We start from the raw sequence: 20,781 nt of genomic DNA on the forward strand, positions 1-20,781 counted from the left end.
CCACCCATAATCCCCCATGATAAACCACCCATAATCCCCCATGATAAACCACCCATAATCCCCCATGATAAACCACCCATAATCCCCCATGATAGACCACCCATAATCCCCCATGATAAACCACCCATAATCCCCCATGATAAACCACCCATAATCCCCCATGATAAATCATCTCTAATCCCCCATGATAAACCATCTGTAATCCCCCATGATAAACCACCCATAATCCCCCACGATAAACCACCCATATAGCCGTAGCCAAACGGGTTTACCCACTGCCTCTCATGTGCCGCAGCCCTCTTGCCTCCACACTTTCTCCTGCACTATTCTTGTCATGGCCCGCCCTGCCCCCACCCCAGGCCTGTGTGTCCAGTCAGCCACAGCTCAGCTCCTTCCCAAAGCTTGCCTTCTCTCTGCCTTCACTTGGCACTTGGCACATCTCAGGCACAGCACGATTTCTGACTGGGGTAGGGGTAGCCGATTCTCTGATTCTCTGTGGGTTGTGTACTCAAGGGTCTGTACTCCTTGGCAATTTTTACCTCATTTGACCTCTGTTACAAGTAGAAATGGTTGAAATCTGTGTGTATAGATATGTGTGTAGACTGAAGACCGCATCTGCACTCAGAGTCATCCAACACTGACGGCTGCCTCCTCTGCCATGTTATCCAAATAGCATTTGCTTTTCTTCTTCGCCTCCAGGGTCCTCGGATAAACTGGTTTCAATTCATCTCCACAGCTGCGCAACCCTAAACAAACCTGATCCTACCTAAGACAGCTAGTTTTGCCCTGGTTTGTCCTTGAAACCACTAAAGTTGGCCCCAGGAGATGTTAAGCCTGCCACATGAGCTTGTGAAACATACTAGCAAATCTCAACTGGCATGCTAGACCTACGGCTCCAGTATTAATGGGAAAATTAACTCTAGAACATTCTACATTTAAATATTGTGCTTTTAATGGGATCAAATCAGAAGCAAATCCTCTTATTTTAGAAAAATTTAAATTCTCCAGGGAGATGCTTTTACAGTGCCTGAATGTGGATCGACCATTATCCTATGGAATGTAGGAGGAGATTTTGTGGGGGTACATTTGCTGATCCCCTCTGTCAGGATGCTAGCAGAATCCCTCAGACAAGTGACGGTCCGTCTTCTCATCCTCTCTCCAGCTGTTTGACCATGTCACAGAACGTGAAATCACACTGAAAAACACTGGGAAAGTTGGCTTTGAGTTCAATGTTCTGACTAACTACCGGTCTTCTCCAAAGAACCTTCTCCCTGGAGTACCGCTTATCCTGCCTCTGTCGGTAAGTCAGAACCAAGAAGGCTCACCCCAGACAGACAAGCCACACCCAGGGCAGGAGACATCCTTGCCAGTACTACAGGTGGGACTCAGATATGGTGGTACATGCCTGTAATCCCAGAGCATTCAGGGGGGTGAAGCAGAAGGATCAGGGAAAGCCTGATCCTGGGCTATTTGGCAAGTTTGGGGCTATTCCAGGTGATGTGAGCCTATGTTGGGAGATGGACTGATGGGTAGGTAGATAGATTGATAGACAGATAGATAGACTCAGAAATACTTGGCCACTAACCAAACATTTACCAGGTTCTCCATTACCTATTTCCAGGTACAACAGACACATGGTGAACCAGTTAAATACACACAGCTTAAGGATGTTCCCCATGATAGTAAATTTAATCTGAGTCATGTGTGCTGGTACAGTTTTGAACCCCAGCACTCTGGAGGCAGAAGAAGTAGGACCTTATATCTAAGGCCAGCCTGTGCTGTATAATGAAATACTATCTCTAATGGGAAGCGTGCAGGGGCGGGGGTCCCACTGATCCATCAAATTTCTTTGCAGTTCCTCAGGGCCTCATACCAGCTACACGAAATAGGGCAACCTGCCATTCGCACGTGCAAAAACAAACAGCCAAGACTCACTCGTGTTTTAGAAGCAAGTGGGGAAGTTGCTCCTGTTGATATTATGTTGAGCTGACAGTTCTTAGAAATTTTTGTTGAATTTTTCTCCTTATGAGGATGACACATGCCTGTTATAAAAAGTTATAAAATAGAAAAGGGAATACAGTTAATCTATAATTTATAATTATTCATAACCTTTTCCAAGATTTACTTCTCTCTCTCTCTCTCTCTCTCTCTCTCTCTCTCTCTCTCTCTCTCTGTGTGTGTGTGTGTGTACCCAAGCAGGGCAGTGTGGGGACATTAGATCTCTCAAGCCCAAGTCACAAGGAAGCTCACTCAGGTCCTCTGTGCCATCTCTGCAGCCCCTGTTCACAGTCGTACATCCCAAGATGAGGGATATGCTGCTCGCCCTGATGTAGCCCTTGGCCTGTGCACCCACACCCCGTGGATTAAAGGAGGCCGCCTTGCCCTAAATTTTCAGAATAAAAAAAAATGCAGAAATTGCCACATGGTAGTGGCATACACCTTTAATTCCAGCACTCAGAAGACAGAAACAGGTGGATCTCTGTGAGTTCAAGACCATCCTGGTCTATAGAGAAAATTCCAGAAGATCCAGGGATACACAAAGAAACCCTGTCTCTAAAAGAACCAAAAGACAACAATTTTTTTAAAGTGCAGAAACCGGGCGGAGAGACGGTTCAGTAGTTACGAGCACTTGTTGTTCTTGCAGAGGAGCAGGGTCTGGCTCCCAGCATCCCCAAGGCAGGTTCTATCTGTCATAACTCCAGTTCCAGGGAACCCGAGGCCTTGCTTTGGCTTCCAAAGCATCGTGGACAGACACACACAGGCGAAACACCCATCCACATAAAGTAAAAATCTTTCTCTCAACTATCGCTATCTTCTAAGTCATCTACACTCACACGTTTCTTTTTCTTTACTATACTTTGCTTTTTTTTTTTTTTTTAATTAGACGTATTGACTCGGGGATGGGTGGGGCACACTGCACATGTGGAGGCAGGAGGACCACGTTCTCAGCCCTCTGCCACCACGTGGACGGAGGAGCTCAGGCTCGGGTCAGCGGGCTTGGCAATGCTACCTGAAGAGCCAGAGGTCACGTGGCCCTCTCAGCTCTGACTCGGCACGTGAGCTGTCACATTCAGGATCTCAAAATCTAATCTAAAAATCTAAAGGGATTTTTTAAAACACTAACAGATACAAGAAAAATCATGTTTTGAGATGACAGAGATCGTCGTGAATCTATGAAACGAGCAGGATAAGCCCAGCATTCGAATCGTTCTCAGCCTTTGTCCACGTTTCCTAATCGGACACAGAAAGGCGCTGCACTCCTCCTCCTTGGCTGCCTCTAGATACAGAAGAGTTTGCATCGTGGCTGGGGAGATGGTTCAGTAGTCAGTGTAAGGACTGGAAACTACCCGCCTTGTGGATGCTGGTAGGGGTGGCAGCCCACCTGCTGTCTAGACATCAGGCAGGCAGAGACTAGAAAATTCCTAGAGTGAGCCCCCAGCCTGGCTACCCAAATCCCTGGGTTCAAGGGGGAGACCCTGGCTCCGGGTAAAGGTGGGAGGTGATAGAAGAAGACACCCAGGGTCAACCTCTGGCCTTTTGCACATGCACACCCCAATACACATGTTCTCCCACACATGTTAGCATGTATCCAGATAGGCGTGCACAGCCCACACACATATGGATTCAAAAACCTTCTGGGGAGGAGGGAAATAAACATGACCTCGTGTGACATTCGCAAAGAATTAGTTTTTAAAAAATATATAAATAAGAAAACTTTCTGTTGTGTGCATTGTGTTTCTGGATAACACATAAGACTTTACTTTCATTAAGTGCTCCTCACAGGCCGCATTTTGCCTGTTTTAAGTGGTCTCTTTCTCGTCTTCAATGGCTTTTGCTTTGGACGTACTTTGTGCGGTCTCAACATTACACTCTGCTTGCCTTTCCTCCGATCTTCTGTTATAGCCTAGTTTCAGGTTGCTCTCTCACAAAGCATGCCTTGTCGGATTCTACAAACCGAGATCTGTGGTATCGTTTCCTCCCCTGTGTCTTTCTCTGTCTAGTAGGATAACTCTTCGATTAAATTTTTCTCATCCGATCATCAAAAGTACATGCTCCCACACTTACAGGGTGAAATGTGAATCAGACATTATGCAGGCTGTCTGCATAAACCATAATGCCAATATTTCAAAAAAAAAAAAACAGAAACAAACTAAACATCTACCATGATATTAAGACTGTATATATTTAGGTATTAAAATTGTGTGGCAGACTAACATACTGCAGTATAAGGGGACACAGCAAGTCCAGATACACTAATACGGTGTTGATCCTAATGCCGATTAGGTATACAAGAAATGAAAATGGGGAAACACTGCATTATATGCTACCATCTACATCTTAAAATACAATCGTAAGCGTACATGATCCGGATTTGGTCAGCTCATAAATATTAACTAGAGCTACTCTTGCCTCTTTGTCAGCCTGTGATAATTGGCTCATAAACCTCCCGCCCCGTGCCGTGCTTCTCTGGTGTGGATGGAAGACCTGAGTGTGTTTCTTTCCTTTCTATCGTCTGGGATGGTTTGTTAGCCAAAGCAACTGTTTTCTGAAAGGCCAGCCAAGCCTGTTCAAACACCACATGCCTTCTCTAGGAAGACCCCCTTGGACTTAGCCAGAAAGTCATCCCCACGCTGTGATTTATTCCCACCAAAGGTCACAAAGGAAATCAGCAAGGATATGAAGCAGGCAGAAGGTCAGGAGCGAGCGAGGCCTTGCCTAAGCCAGGGAACCCCACAGGTCACTAAGTCCTTGTCTTGGACTCTTTTCATTTCTATGACAAAAATACCTGGCCAAAAAAAAAAAAAAGTGAGGTTCAAGGGGAGGAGAAAGTGAAAGATGGAGGGAGGAAGGACAGGAGGGTGGAAGGAAGGGCTTATTTAAGAAGGAATATAGTCCGTCTGTCATGGTGTGGGATGGTCTCTGCTCCTCCACATTGCAGCAGTAGCCTGGAGGTCAACAAGCATCAGGAGAGGTGGATGTCTGTTCTTAGCTTGCTTTCTCCTTTTTATTCTGTTCCGAACCTCAGCCTGTAGGGCGGGCAGTGCTGCCCACATTCAGGTTGTGTCTAACCTGTTAAACCATTTTGAAAACACCTTCACAGACACACAAGACAGGCTTGTCTCCACAGTGACTCTAAAACCAGTCAAGGAGACAATGAAGATCAATCATCACAGCCCCCCAGACCCAGGCCCCACCCCCAGTGATAAACTCCCAGGACCTGAGACAAACCGGGGAGATTCACTAGAGACTGCTGAGAGATTTCATTGGAAGTTTGTCAGATATGTGTCAGCCTGTCACATAGCAAAATTCCCTCAGAAAGCAAGCAAGGAGTTAATGTAAATGGTACTGTTTGCACAGATAAGGCAAGGTAAGGAAGCCCCATCAGGGAATGGCAAGAACCTTCCAGAACTTTAGCTCCCAGATACTAACCAAGAGTCAGACTTGCAAGGGATCCAGGGCCTTGAAGCTGCTGTGGTGGTCCCCCCACTCCCACCTTTTTTTTTTTTTTTTTTTAGCCCGGACTTCTCTTTATATTTGAATGGGATTTTTTTTTCCCTGTATGATTTTCTTTCCCTATGTGCCAGCTACCCTATTGTGAAACCCAACTCTTACCATGAAAACAAATGTTTGCAGAATGCAGAATTGCCCATGCATATTTAGCATGTAACGAAATAAGGACATTTGCCCAGCATGAGTCTCGTGAATGCATGAGAACTGTTTTTACTGGGAAAACACACTTCTAAGCGATGGGGATAGATGCTGAGCCTCCAGTCGTCCCAGTCACTGAGCAGGGAAAGGAGGGCTCTGCAGGGAAACAGGAGAGTACGGTAGACTGCCCAGCAAGGGAGTGAGAAGGAAGGAGAAGGAAGGTAAGGATAACCCCACCCCCACCCCTGACCTTTGTAGCCGGACTGGGCATTGTGGACACACATCGGGGAAGGGGGAACATGGTGCTGCATGCTTGTAGTCCCAGCTCTGAGGGATGGAGACAGGCAGATCCCTAGGGCTCCCTGACCAGCTGGCTTAGCCTACTCCTGAGTTCCAGGCCACGGACAGACCATGCCTCAAAACCAACATGCACGCTGTGAGGAGTGACACCCAAGGTTGCCCTCTTACACACACACACACACACACACACACACACACACACAAAGGGGGAGGAGAGGGAAGGGGGAAAGAGAGAGGGGGGAGAGAGGGAGGAGAGGGTGAGAGCGCGAGCCAAAGGAACCATAAACACTTCTGTAGCTAGAATGTGGCCAGCAGGACTTTCCCATGTGAGGTTCCGCCCACCTCTAACTTATCATCAGTGCTGTCATGACAGCCACTCGACGCTCACACCCACTTTCCGACCACTAGCCTACTGGTTTACTTTCACCTCACCCACAATCTTAATGCTTCAGTCTTGTGCGAACAAAATCAATCTGTGATGCAAGTGTGGAACTGGAAGCACAGTCGCTGTGAACTACCATTGTTAAATCGGACCGTAGCTAACGTATCTGCATGGATCTGTGGCTTGGGATGTACGCAGTCGGCTCTGTAAAGTGCCCCCTGGATCGTTTTGCTTTCTCCCGAGTTTGTTTCACAGCAGCACAGCTGGGGCCAGAGAGGTGGCTCTGCGGTTAAGAGAACTGGCTGCTCTTCCAGAGGACCTAGTTTTGATGTCAGCATCCAGGTGGTGGCTCACAACCATCTGTAACTCCTGCCCCAAGGAATCCGATCCTCTCTTCTGGCCTCCACCAGCACCAGGCATGCATGTAATACACATAAAATAGTTTAAACGGTTCAATTAGAGGACAGCTTGCTCTTTTAACCCAGCATTACAATCTGTTAAGACCCATCCGTATTAGTGCATCTTAACAACGGTTCCTTCATTTTCACTGCTGAATAATGCTCCTTTCCTAGCCATGTTGAAACCACGCAGGCTTGTAGAAAGTGCGTTCAGCAGTAGTTTCTCGTTAGAAATAATTCTGCTATGAATTTTCCCTTGCATATCCCAGTGTTAGATGTTTTCCTGGGGGCTTCTGTCAAAAGTTGGTCGGTCATGGGCTATGTTATGGTCTGCTTTGTGTGATGACAAAATTCTTTGTGTTGGGTTTAGTCTTTTCAGACTAAAGGTCTCTCTAGGTGGCCCAGGATGGCCTCAAACATAAAACCCTCCTGTCTCTACTGAGTGCTGGGATTCTATTCCTAAGCCACCATACCTGACCTCTGCAGTTTCCCTGTGTACTCATGGATCCTGAAGTCCCACCAGAAGTATAGAAGTATTACATGTGAGGCCAGTTTTCATCAAAACTTGGTCAATTTTGCCAGTCTCATAGTCAGGAAGGAAAAGTTTCATGTCTTCCTAGTTTGTGTGGCCTTCACTACTTTCAAAGATGAGTGATTTCCCTACTTAAACCCCGAACCAGAAGAATCCTACAGGTGGTGTTAGCAAAGCTGCTCAAATTATCCTACAGAACCAGAGGAATAAAAGCAACATTGTTCTCTCTCTCTCTCTCTCTCTCTCTCTCTCTCTCTCTCTCTCTCTCACACACACACACACACACACACACACACACACACACACAAATAGATACAGAGATCAGCAGAATAGAACTGTCAGCCAAGTTCACAAAAATACAGTTCCCTGATTTTTTTTTTAAATACAAAGATGCCAAAAATACAGGTGAAAGGAAAGAGAACCTTCAACAACTGGTGTGAGAAAAGCTGGGTTTCAATAGATCGAAAAATAAAGCCAGATTCTTATTTCCCACCCTTCACGAAATCCAACCATACATGGATCAAAGACCTCAATATACGACTTGCTAGTCTGGCAGGATGTGGTGGTTTGACCCCAGCACTGGGAGGCAGAGGCAGGCAGATCTCTGTGAGTTCAAGGCCATCCTGGTACTGCAAGATTGCTGAAGGAAAAAGCACATTTCAACTCATGGGTACAGGTGAGAGCTTTCTGAGTAAAACTCCAGGAGCATAGGAAAGAAGAGCACCGATGGACAAACCGGCTTTCTGAAACTTAGAAGCCTCTGTACATAGAAAGAAAAGGTGGAGTAACTGGATGGTCAGCCCACTGAGTACAAAGACATCTCCTCTCTCTGCTAGTGATTTGTTCCCATAGAGGACTAGTGTATAGAATATACAAAAAAATAAAAAACAAACAAACAAACAAAAAAACCTAGAGATCAAGAAGGAAATAAACTACTTTTAAAAAATGTTTTATTCGTCCTTTGAATCCCTCCCTTAGGCAGTGCGTGCCCCCAGGCACCTGCTTCCCTGGGATCTTCTCATCCGTTTCTCTTACAGCACCATGGTATGTCTAACCACCCATCAGATGCATAAACCCCGGGCACACCATCAATCTCTTTCTGGTCTCTCTATCTATGTAGGGCTTTATCCACTCAAATAAGGAGCAGGTGTTGAAAGTTTACTACTTGCCTGGAATACCTGAAGTCTTTCAAAGAAACTTCCAGATACAAATCGCCCACCTGGTCCCAGAAAACATCACTCTATACGGAGAGGGTATCTTCCCACGAATCAGCCTTGACCTACACAGGAACCTCCGAGGTACCTCCACCCACCACAATAAATTACCCATCTACCCCTGGGGGAGGGGGCGGGACAAAAGCTTCCAGTGTTTCCTTTGCTGTGCATCTTTGAAAATCAGTGGCTGCTCACTTTGTTTAGTCATTTCATGTGTCTGGGGAAAAAAAAAAGAAAAACTTCTCTAATACTCCTCTATGTTATGCCTCAGTTGACAGGGGCAAAGGACAAGAGTTAGATTTGACTCAAACTGTGACCACTGCAAACTAAGACTCCTGGCCAATTTTGCCATCAAATAACTCCCACCAACACCAGTGTGGTGACATTTGGGCCAAGTGTATACTCTTTCAGCCAAAGTATCTTTCCCAGTCTCCTGTCCCAATAACACGTTCCACATCTTCATGATGGAGCTGGAGGCTGGTGTAATGTCAGGTGTCGAAATCTCAAAATATAATCTTGGCAGGAAAGCAGCCATGGCCTTTAGACCTTTACTTCAGAGTTGCATGCTTAAAGGCTGAAATTGGATGTTATTAGCTATTTGCCTGCGTGCCTATCCCCATGGGGTCCCCAGAGCCATCTTCCTGTGCCAAGCTAGTAATTTTGCTGATACTTGGCTTGGTTCTTTTCGCTGGCTCTTCCTGACCCAGACCAGGACCAAAGGTCAGTGGAAACTGCTAGTTCTTCATGGCCTCTTCTTTGCATTTCTTAGATCTGCTTGCTGTTTGTCTATCTACAGGGTTTCAGACAAAAGCCTACTTCCCAGCCCTCCTTCTAAAGTTACAAACTCACCCACTGAGGATCATCCATTAAATTATAACCATCAGCCCCCCTGAGAACATGATACGTTTTCATATTATATTGCATTTTATATAACATAAATGTGAATAAAGCTAAGGCCACACTATACTCCAGTGTTAGAACTTCAGTCAGAGGAGGGTAACCAAGCTCCACGCATGCCTCCGGTCCTCAGGATCTGCTCAAGACTGACGAGGCCCTCGGCTGCTAAAATCCACATATGCACAAGTCCTGCACATAAAATGTCATGGTATTTGCACGGAATCTATACACACCCTCCCACATACTTCAGCCCACCACCTCTAGACTCATCATGTGTGATACAACAGAGGTGGTACAGAAACAGCAATTCAGTCAACTGCTGGGACAGAATAACAAGAAAAGGGCCGTGCCACTTCAGTATAGATGCATTGTTTTGTTTTGGTTTTTTTCCCAAAGTATTCATCCGAGTTTGAATTGGTAGATCCTGACCCAACAGGCACAGAGGGCCAGCTGTGAGAGTCAGGAAGAAGACCTTTGCCTCACAGTTGAACATCGACATCCCTGTTAGCATCCCAAGATAGAGAAGGTGTGGTTCCGAGAGAGGTTCTTCAGCTACTTGGATCTGAACACTGTCTGGTCTTAAGCACTGGCTTCAACATTTCTCATTTTTCAGAGTAGACTTTTTTAGTTCTTTGCCCACCCTTACCTTCAAAGCATTTGAATTTGCAGTGACTTTTGGCCAATCCAAGCATCTGAGATGCTCCTCCTGCCAACAATCTCCCCACCTTCATTAAGGGTATTGTGACTTACTTGACTTACAGTAACTTGACCCCAACGTACCCTTTATATTAACTGGGAAGTACTTGAAGTGTGAGAAGCCACTGAGGAACCAACGATCTCAGTTTGTTCAGCATTGAAGGAGACAGTCAGATGTAGAAGGTTTAGAATTGAGAACTGAGCAGAGTTCCAATTTGTAGATCCTGAACCTGCAAGGATCCTGAATTTCAACCATGAGGCAAAGGTCCCCTTCCTGACCCTCGTAGCTAGGCCTCTATACCCCCAGGTTCCCAGGGGACCCTGTTAGTACCTAGTGCTCCTGAGGACACAGCTCATGTGCTGTGTCATTAAACTCAGTGAGGTCTCAGGTATAAATTCAACTCACTCACAAATTACCTGTCCCTCTGAAGTAGAGAAAATACAGTAGGTGGAGTGTCAAAAAATGTTCACTTTCCTCCTCATCCCCCCTGTCCAATTCCCACCGGAGCTGAGAGTCTAGGTTTGAGGCTGAGCACTTCTCTGTGTCTAACCAAACTGTGTCTTTCCCCTCTACCCTCCACAGGCAATGAAAAGTATGAACACTTCTTAGAACAAGCAAAGAAAAACATAGAGAAAGAGTACAGTAAATATGAGACTGTCAGTCCCTATGATGTGATTACTGAGGAACTCCCTGAGGAGGAGAATGCAGAGGTGAGAGTAGCTCCACCTTGCACAGAATTTATGTGAGGAAGAGAACAGGTTCAAGGCATGGTGGGGCGGGGCATGGCGGGAGAGTAGGGCGGGGCGGGGCTTGGAGGGAGGATAGGGCGGGGCTGAGCGGGGCTGAGCGGGGCGGGGCAGGGCGATGATATGGGGTATCCCAGAAACAGCGCATAAAGATACAGCCAGGGCAGTAGAGGGACTTAGAAAGAAAGGCAAGATGAGTGCAAAGAGGTGAGCAGCTATCTGGAGAACCCATAAGGAGTTTGGGACTTTTACTAAGGACAAGAGGAAGGCACTAAAATGTTCTTACTGGAAGCAGCGCTACGTCATAATTGAGTCTGCATCTCAGAAAGATCCCTGTAGCTTCTTGTGGAGCTATGAGTGGGGCAGGGCTTAATGGAACCAGAGCAGATATGAAGAGATACAGACTCAAGGTTTAAAGCTCTTGGGATGATTCTAGGCGAAAGATGGTGGTGGTTGCGATGCCCCCAGAAGAGAGGGCTGAGTGGGGACAAGGAATACAGACTTGGAATGGTCAAGATGCTTAGATATGGAACGAGATAGGGACAACATTTCACTTGCGTGTATCATAAAGAAGGGTGTACTGAGAGAGGAAACTCTGGAGGATAAGCAAGTTTTGTGGGAAAGGGAGGGACGGTAGGTAAATCAATTTGGGCCATTACTAAGCATAAAATTTGTTGCTGTTGTTGTTTTTGGAAATTTCATACACATTTATTTACAATGTCTCTTAGTCACCACTGAATTGCCCCACTCCTTCTAGGTCCCCCATTTCCCTCCCATCTGCCCCTCAACTTCATGACCTCTTTTTTTTTGGTTTTTTGGTTTTTTTTTTTTTTAACCAATCAAGTCCAGTTATAGTGGCTGATATGTTTATATGTATGATGTCATCTACTGGGGCATGAGCAACCCACCAACATCCACCTCTTCTCAGGAAAAGTCTCTCTCCACTGGCAGCCAACAACTGCCGTTGACTGCTCGGTGAGGGGCGGGGCATCGGGAGTGCCTCTCCATTCACTGCTGGGATTTTTAACTGGCTTGATCTAGTTGTGCAGGTAACCACAGAACTTGTGAGTTTACGTGTGTAGCGTCCATGCTGTGTCCAGAAAGCGCTTCCTCACGACACCCCCCCCATCTCACCTCCCTTCCACCCGCTCTTCCAAGATGTCTCCTTAGCCTTTGCGGGGGAAGGAAGTAATTGCTGCACCACCTGCAGCCCAGTGCTCAGAATCACTTATGCTCAATAAACAAATCTGAAATTTTATCATTTTATTATGTATTCTATGTATTTTCATTTCAAATGTTATCCCCTTCCCTCCCCCATCCCCTTCCCCCTTGCTTCCATGAAGATGTTCCCATCTACAATCACCCATTCCCACCTCATCACCTTGGCGTTCCCCTACACTGGAAAAAGGAGCCTTCACTGAACCAAAGGCCTCTCCTCCCACTGATGCCAGACAATGCTGTCCTCTGCTACCATGGGTCTCTCCATGTGTGCTCATTGGTTGGTGTTTTAGTCCCTGGGAGCTCTGGGGGAAATGGTTGGTTGATATTGTTGTTCTTCCCATGGGGTTGCAGACCCTTTCAACTCCTTCAGTCCTTCCTCTAGCTACTCCATTGGGGTCCCCATGCTCAGTCTGATAGTTAGCTGCAAACATCCTCATCTGTATCATTATGGCTCTGGCAGAGCCTCTGAGGAGGCATCCATATCAGGCTCCTGCCAGTAAACACATCTTGGCATCAGCAATAGTGACTGGGTTTGGTGGCTGCATAAGGGATGGGTCTCCAGGTGAGGCAGTCTCTGGATGATCTTTGCTTCAGTCCCTGCTCCATTATTTGTCCCTGTATTTCCTCCTGGAAGTATTTTGTTCTCCCTTATAAAAAGGACTGAAGCATCCACATTTTGGTCTTTTTTCTTTATGAGATTCATAAAAATCTGTGAATTGTTTCTTGGGTATTCTGAGCTTTTGGGCTAGTATACCTTTATCAGTGAGTGCATACCATGTGTGTTCTTTTGTGATTGGGTTACCTCACTCAGGATGATAGCTTCTAGTTCCATCCATTTCCCTAAAAATTTCATAAAGTCATTGTTTCTGTTGCTTAGGTTCTTGTGCTTGCCTCTCACCATCTTGTTATCTGTGATGTTAGTTGATCTCGCTGTCTCTGACTGGAGCTTGTTCTTCCTGTGGGCCTATGAGCCTATGGGCTTGGGGATGAGAGTGCTCCTGGGTGATCAGCTCTCTGTGGGCAGGCTTTGTGTCCCAATGGCAGTGGGACAGCTCTACCTCTGGGCCCAGGTGTAGACCAGAAACCTAAAAACTTTTTTAAAAAGAAAAAAAAAACTTCCTCATGTATAAGTATATGAGAGCTTATTCACCGTTAACCTTTACTTAGCACACATTTAAAACTTAGACAGCATAAAGAATCGGTGTAACCCTTTGTGGGGAAAAAAACTTACTAACAACAATCAAAGAGAATACATATTAAAGAGCAGTCTTCTGAACTGCTCTCCCTCTCACTTCAGATAAGTGCTCATCTCCAGATGGAAGTAGAGCGACTTATAGTCCAAGACTATGCCCTGGAACACCAGAGAGGCATCTCTTCCAGTACCACAGAGGACACCTACTTCAGCCATCGGAGTTGCCGCAAGCTAGCCAAGTGAGGTCCCTCTTGCATTTGTGTTGCCTTTTTTTCTGAAGTATGTTGAAGCAAATGGCTCTTTGTATTTCTGGGATACTGGTTGATCACCTGTGACTGAAAGCCACGCACCTCACGTTAGCTGTCATCCCCTAACATTAAACCAATAAGGCAATTCTGGCCCTTAAACCGAGAATATCACATCCAGTAGCTAGGCCCCATCTCAGCTCATTGGGGCCCCATACCGAACATTTGGCTAGAAAATGACCAAAACACATGTAGACTTGTGAAGGATGCATGGAATCTAGTGGTCCTCAGCTGTTCCCCACCACAAAAACAAAGTTGCACACAGGACAGAGAATACACTCTCCCTTTGGCTGTTTCAGAGTCCAGCTGCCAGAGTACATCCTGGACTTTGGCTTTATTGTACTTGGTGACGTCCGAACCCACATCATCAAGATCACCAACACCAGCCACTTCCCCGTGTCTTTCCATGCAGAAAAGCATGTCCTTCATGAAACAGGTACCAGAAGCCCACCTGCATGCCCCATCCTTCTGGGGTGCTATTTTCCTTTCTCATGAAAAACATTGTTTTCCTTTGTCTTTGTCTAGGCTTCAGCACTGAGCTAGACCGTGTAAAGAATCTACCTTACTGTGAGACAGAAACATTTGAAGTGAGATGTGACCCACAAGGGGCTAATCTTCCTGTGGGGAACAAAGAAGTCATCCTCCCCATCAAGGTACAGTGGCCATCCAGATTTCCCACCGGGCCTATTGAGAACCCCAAGGTGATGCAGTACTGGGGGGTCAAAAGCCAGGCTCTGAGCCTCATAGGCAAGACCTCTATCACTGAGCTACATCTCCATCATGAGACAGTTTTGTTGTGATTTTTCCCTAACTCCAAGCCACAAGGGAACTGTAACTTTTTGTCTATTCCAGGTGTTTGGAGGGCCAACCATTCACCTCTGCCTCCAAGCCACTGTGACCATCCCAAGTATGACCCTGTCATGCAACAAAATAGAGTTTGCTACAATTCAGTGTGGACAGTGCATGGTAGAAACCATTCAGCTTTCCAACCATCTCCACGTCCCTTGTGAATGGTTTGTCCACACCCCAAAGGCTATTAACAAGGTGAATTGTTTTCCCCTTTCTCCCCATGTATACTTTAACCAGAGTTGGGACCCTAGGCCTTTCCTCCTATCATTTTAACTTCCCGTTGAAAGGCTCTCCATGTTAACCATTGCCCAGACCCTAAGCCTGGCACTCAGGGCTATACCAGGCCTTGCCATTGGGTAGAATGTCTTACTCCCCATTTGCCTCCAGTGCACATTCCCTGTTGCCTGGAAAGCGCTCAGGGAACAGAATGGATCTGCTTTCCACACATATTATCTGACTGTCTAACATTCATCACCCAGCTGGATAAACACATGCCAAAGTATTTAAGGCGGAAGCTGAGAGCTGAGATGATTCCCAAGTCTCGGATCTTTGAGATCCAACCCACTTCCGGAGTCTTGGATCCTGGTGAGAGGGCCAATGTGCAAGTGAAATTCATGCCCAAAGAAGAGGTGAGCTCAAAAGAAAAACGAGGCTCTGTAGATCTTTCTTCTGGGTCTCTCTGAGGTCTAAGCCCAGGCTTGCCTGAGAGTCAGACCTCCCATTCTGCATATGGCAAGTCCTTCAACTTTACCTCCTTGCTGTGTGGCCCAGTGGGCTGAGCTCAGCAGGCTTGAGTGACGTATCAACTTCCTCAGTGGTGCAGTATTAATGACATACTGCTTCTGTATTTACAGGCTGTGTATCTTTGAACAAATCACTTGTCTGACTAAGCCACAGCTTGTTCATAGGTAATATAAGGAAGCAATAATATTCCCATATCAAAACTCCCTTATTGCAATTCCAAAACCCAATAAAGCTCCAAAAAGTACAGGGTTGAAATTTCATAAGTCTCATATTAAAACTCACTCAATAGAAAAAAATCTCATTTGAACTGGCACCACTGTTTTGCCTTTCTTTATCCTACTCGGTTTCCAAGCATTGCAACAGCAGAAATATTAATGGGTTTCATTAGAGGAGACCTCACCGAGACTGCTTAGGGCATCAGGTAACAGAGTCTGCATCCGCTGCGCTTACCTTCTTGCAAGTCAGAATTTAAAAGCAGCTGAGATTTCAGAAGCTAGTACTAAGCTGCAGTCATGGCTCTTCTGGGTCATTTGAAAGATTAATAACACCAAATGGAACGCGCAGCACACTGCTCTGTGCACCATCGGTGACTCTGTGACTATTAACATGGGTTGCACAGAAAACATAAGTCAGCACGACGCACGGTGGCCAGCACTTCCTGGCAGAAAGCCTCCCTGTGCCTCACAAATGTCATCTGCACAAAGTCACTCCTAAGGCATACCAAATCCTAGAACCAGAAAGGACCCCAAGAAGCCCCCCACCATGACGTTTATTCAAAGCCTAAGACATCTGAGTGATATTTTCCTTTTGATTGTTTTCAAAGACAGGTTTTTGTGTACTCCAGAATGGCCTGGAACTCAACAAGTAGCACTCAGGATGACCTTGAACCCTCCATCCTCTGCCTCCCAAGTAGCAGTATTATATGCATGCCCCCATGACTCATATATTCTATTGGATAAAGAAAAAACTATGTAAATTTTATACAATATATGGTCAACTCCAGCTTTTCTGGTAATAGCTTTAGAATCTGTAGCAGAAATGTAAAAAAAGTAAATAACTTCATATTTCATTCTAAAATGAAGCCTGTGTTCCTACCTACCAACGTCTACCAATAATGTTGCCGGTGCTGAAGCTTCTCTTTCTGTCCCACTTCTTTCCTCCTCGGTCCCCCCCTCCCTCCTCTTCCTCTCCCTTCCCCTTCTTGAGATTTATGTTGGGTTTCACTCTATCTCTCTGGCTGGCTTGGAACTTGCTAAGCAAACCAGGCTAGCCTAAGACTTGCTGTGATCCTTCTGCCTCTGCTGGATAACAAGTGTGCGCACTAGCAGGTATGACTTCAGAAGACAATCAGTAACATGCTTGCTGTTCTTAAGAGAGTCTTAAGGGGCCGGAGAGATGATTCTGTGGTTAAGAGCACTAGCTGCTCTTCCAGAGGCCCTGGGTTGAATTCCTGACAGCCACATAGTGGCTCACAAACGTCTAGACTGGGATCTAATGCCCTCTTGTGGCATGTAGGTCTACACACAGGCCGATACATAAAATACATAAAAAGATACATAAAATAAGTAATCTTTTCTTAAAATGTGTCTTAACACTAGCAAGGTTTTAGCTCAGGTTTGGGCATTGTTTTATTTTATTTTTATTTGTAGTGCTGGGAATTGAACTATTCTCAGTCTGGTTTTGAAATTTTATCACTTTTAAATGAGGGAGATATCACTAAGAAACAAGGGAATGGAATGTTTGCCTTCTACATTTGGCTGAGCCCCAGCACAGTGCCTAGCATGTGATATGCACAGCATACTCCACCACAGAGATTGCTCTTTCACAGAGCCATACAAAATGTGTCTCCTTTCAAATGGAGACAAGAAGTTTTGTCTCTTTGGTCATTCTTAGTTTTACACTGTGTCTTTTTTTCCCCCATGTTCTCTAGAAATTCTACAGCCAATCTCTGCTGTTCCAGATTGGCCAGAGCACTCAGAAGCTTATGCTTCTGGCACAAGGTCAAGGTCTGGAGCCACGTCTGGAGTTCAGCCCATCAGTTCTAGAACTGGGGCCCCTCCTGCCTTTTGCATCAGGAGATGAGGCAGAGGTGATTGTGAGGAACCCCTGCAACTTCCCCATTGAGTTGTACTCCCTAGAATTTGACCAGCAATATCTCCTAGAAGAGAAGGTGAGCAGAGACAAAACCAAACACCCTTCCTGACATGGCAGGCCCCATCCCTGACATGTATTCTTCTGTCTACACTAACTTCCTTCTGGCTTTTCCCCCTCCTCTTTCCTTGTCAATTTATCAATCTCTTTTCTGTAGACTTTCTTCGCCTGCTTCTCTCCACATGAGAGCTTACTAATCTAAACTTACTTTCATTTAGACTTCCTATAACTGGGGCACTTAAGAAATGCGGGTTAGGGAGATGACTTAGTCAGTAAAGTTCATTCCCTTAAAGCATGATGACCTGCATTCAGCCCCCAACATTCAGTCACAGTGATGCTCAGTTGTAAGACTAGCACTGGGAGGAAAGAAACAGGTGAGATTCCTTGAAGATTCTTTAGAATCAGCCAGGCTAGCTGAATCAGTAAGCTTCAAATTTAGTGAAAGACCCTGAGTCAAACAAAACAAAGCAACAACAACAAAAACAAACAAACAAACACATAGAGAGTGATTGAGAGAGATGGTGAAAAATCAACCTATACTCTGCTAGGACACACACACACAACACACACACACACACACACACAAATAATTTTTAAATGCATGAACTATGACAATCTCTTCCCTTACTTTAAATATGTAGACCGTTTACATTTAATGTAATGATTGTTATACTGAGGATTACTTCTGCCAATTTATATTGTTGGTTTTGCTTTTTGTCCTCTGTATACTTTGTGTTGCCTTCTTATTAGTCCTTTCTGTTGTCTGTCATTTCATCTCAATTTATCTGGGGCATTTTTAGTATATCTCTTTATGCAGCTTCTTTAGCTATTGCTACATACATTACATTATGTCTGTGTAACTTCTTATGATAATTGGGGATCAAGCTCCTCATTTTAATGTAACTTTCTTAAATCTTTCCTTATAACATTATAACTGTATATGGTTTTGTTAAAAAAAACAGAGAAGGAAAATCATGTATCCTTTCACTCTTTCCAATATTCGTTATTTTCTTTTGCTATCCCAAGGCTTCTTTTTTACTGTTTCCTTTCCATTTAAAGATACATTACTGATTATTGTATTGTTGTTGTTGTTGTTGTTATAGCTAGTACACAGGATAATGAATTTCATTATGACATTTTCATATATATTGTCACTGTAACTTACAATCCCTTTACTCTTTAACTAACAATACCCTGCATGCATAACATCACCCCATAAGATTAGCTTGCCCACTGACATTATAGCCACCTCAGGTTTAGAACAATGACAAAATCACCTAATAAAACTATCTCACATTTCAGAACATACCCCTATCATTAGTTGATTTGTAAGTGTGCATTTAAGAATGAAACATTGAGTATTGATAATGGAATTCAGTATATTTATTATTAGAACAATGTATTGTTCTACTTTCAAAGAAAGAAGAAAATTGTCTCCACACGTGAAATGCCTGGGTGGATATGAAACAAAATAAAGGTTTGAATCCCCATAAGTTCAGGATTTGGCTCTATATTTAGACCTTTCCAAAGGGCCCCACCATGTGACACTCACAAAGCATCTCTCCAAATCTCAGCCTCTGGATTTTAGTGAGGCCAGCAAGGAAGAGGAAGCCTCCATTGAGGCCGACAGTAGTTCTCTTTCTCCCCCTGAGCAGATGCTGCGACAGCTGAAAGGCTATGACTCCTTCAACACCCTGCTGCTGCCTCCCCGGAACCCGGGGGAGAAGCTGCCACAGGAAGTCTACGATTACTTTAAGGAGATGAAGAAATCAAAAGAGGAGCACATGAAGGCCAAGTACTTAGAGAACCTGGCACAGGAGAATGGTAGGAACCCAACACAAAACTGAGCAAGCTCTGAGCCATTGTTCTATTCTTTGAAATACCCCTGCCCAGGGACCAGCCCATTCTTGAGTACCTGCCAGGTACCCGGTGCCTGCTGAATCCTATTTAGGACCATTATTAAATGGGTCCTGTGGTCTTTGTGTTAAGAATGCAGAGGCTGGGCTCAGTCTGCTCTCTTACTAAGTTCAATAATTACTGAGACTTTAACAAAGGGTGGAGGGTAAAGACCACATACTCAAGGTCATCCTCTGACCTCCTCAGGTGCACATGCACACACACAATCCTCACATGGCCCTTACTTGTAAACCTAGTACATGGGACAGCAGCCAGTACATGACATGCTCTACAACGTGTGGCATTCAAGGGGTGAGCTAATGGGCCATATGGAATCCTCTCCTCCGGCCTTGTGGTCTCTCAAGGAAGGAGTAGACAGAGAGGATATTCACTTGGCTTGTAGGAAAGGCTTCTTCTCTGGTAAGTGCTCTGGTCACTTGTTCAGCACCAGTAACTTGCTGTAGTTGTTTTTGCAAATGCCACAGAGCAAATGGCTCTCACAGTCTTAGATGCTAGATATGATTAAGACATCACTGGAGTTGGTCCCTTCTGACACCCATCTTCTTATAGATAGTTCTCTTCCTCCTGTGTTTTCCCACTGTGCATCTCTGCCCTAACCTCCTCTTATGCTGACACCAGTCACACAAAATCAAGGCATACCTATATGATGGCCTGGAAACCCTGGTTACCTATTTAAAGAACATATTTTCAAACAAACTGACCTTCTGAGACATTGAGGGGTTAAGACTTTCGTACATGAATGTAGGGAGACGTGAAGGCATAAAATGACCCACCATGCACCAAGTGGTGAGCTAAAGAAGGGCTGGTAAGAAGGCAATCAGCATAAGGCTCCTCCTTTTGGAGAGCTCTCAGTCAAGAAGACGGTCAGAAACAGGTCGATTCAGGTCTAGTGGCCTCTGGAGACTTTGAGCCTGCCATGTGTAAAGGGCCTTGTAAAGGCAGTGAAGAGCCTTGTTGCCCTCGAAGTTTGTACATACCAGAATTATGAGTTTATTTTTTTTTCATCTGTCCCAGTCTGGATCCAAGCTGATAGGTCCAGGGGCAATCCAGGCCAAATGCTCATCAATAGCTCTGTTGACATTGGCTCACACCGCTTTTATGCTGTGGACTCTTCCTTCTCTATGATCCAGGGAGGATGGCTACCTCTAGTCACATCTCAGTTCTAACCGATACCGAGGGGTTCCTTAGGTTAGAGGGCATCACCCATTGTCACAGCTGCTGTGCCCACTGAGATGTTGAGGAAGCACGAGATGTAAGGTGGGTGCTGGCCTGACAGGGGTCAGGCACACTCAACAGCGACACTGGACATGTTGGTGAGGCAGCAAGGGTGGAAGTGAGCTACAGGATGTCATGTACAGAAAGATCTCCACGTCATTCTGCAAGCCCGAGAGTGAAAAATGTGCACAGCAGCAATTCTCCTGCCTCAGCGATCACGAAGCCAGCCTCAATTCCATTCCCCGTGTGTCTGTTCAATCCTTGTAACTTTTTGACGATTTAAACTTTATATTCTGGGAATCTCTGGAATTCTCCAAGTTTCCTGAGCAAATGAATACTCTTGATATCTAAACACGATTAAATGCAGAAACA

General features: G+C 45.3%; 1 protein-coding gene across 1 annotated transcript in view; it reads left to right on the forward strand.

Moving 5' to 3' along the window:
- HYDIN (HYDIN axonemal central pair apparatus protein) overlaps nt 1–20,781 on the forward strand; it is a gene marked incomplete at both ends in the record, with an annotated part of 333,158 nt that overhangs the window by 212,116 nt on the left and 100,261 nt on the right. The window contains 10 exon segments of the mRNA XM_080936961.1: nt 1,163–1,300; nt 8,382–8,559; nt 10,652–10,779; nt 13,334–13,467; nt 13,833–13,969; nt 14,059–14,186; nt 14,386–14,577; nt 14,862–15,011; nt 17,057–17,296; nt 18,933–19,101. Coding sequence (XP_080793087.1) covers nt 1,163–1,300; nt 8,382–8,559; nt 10,652–10,779; nt 13,334–13,467; nt 13,833–13,969; nt 14,059–14,186; nt 14,386–14,577; nt 14,862–15,011; nt 17,057–17,296; nt 18,933–19,101 — 1,594 coding nt within the window.

Source organism: Micromys minutus (genome assembly GCF_963924665.1).
Source record: "Micromys minutus genome assembly, chromosome: 24".
In the NCBI taxonomy this organism is placed as follows: Eukaryota; Metazoa; Chordata; class Mammalia; order Rodentia; family Muridae; genus Micromys; species Micromys minutus.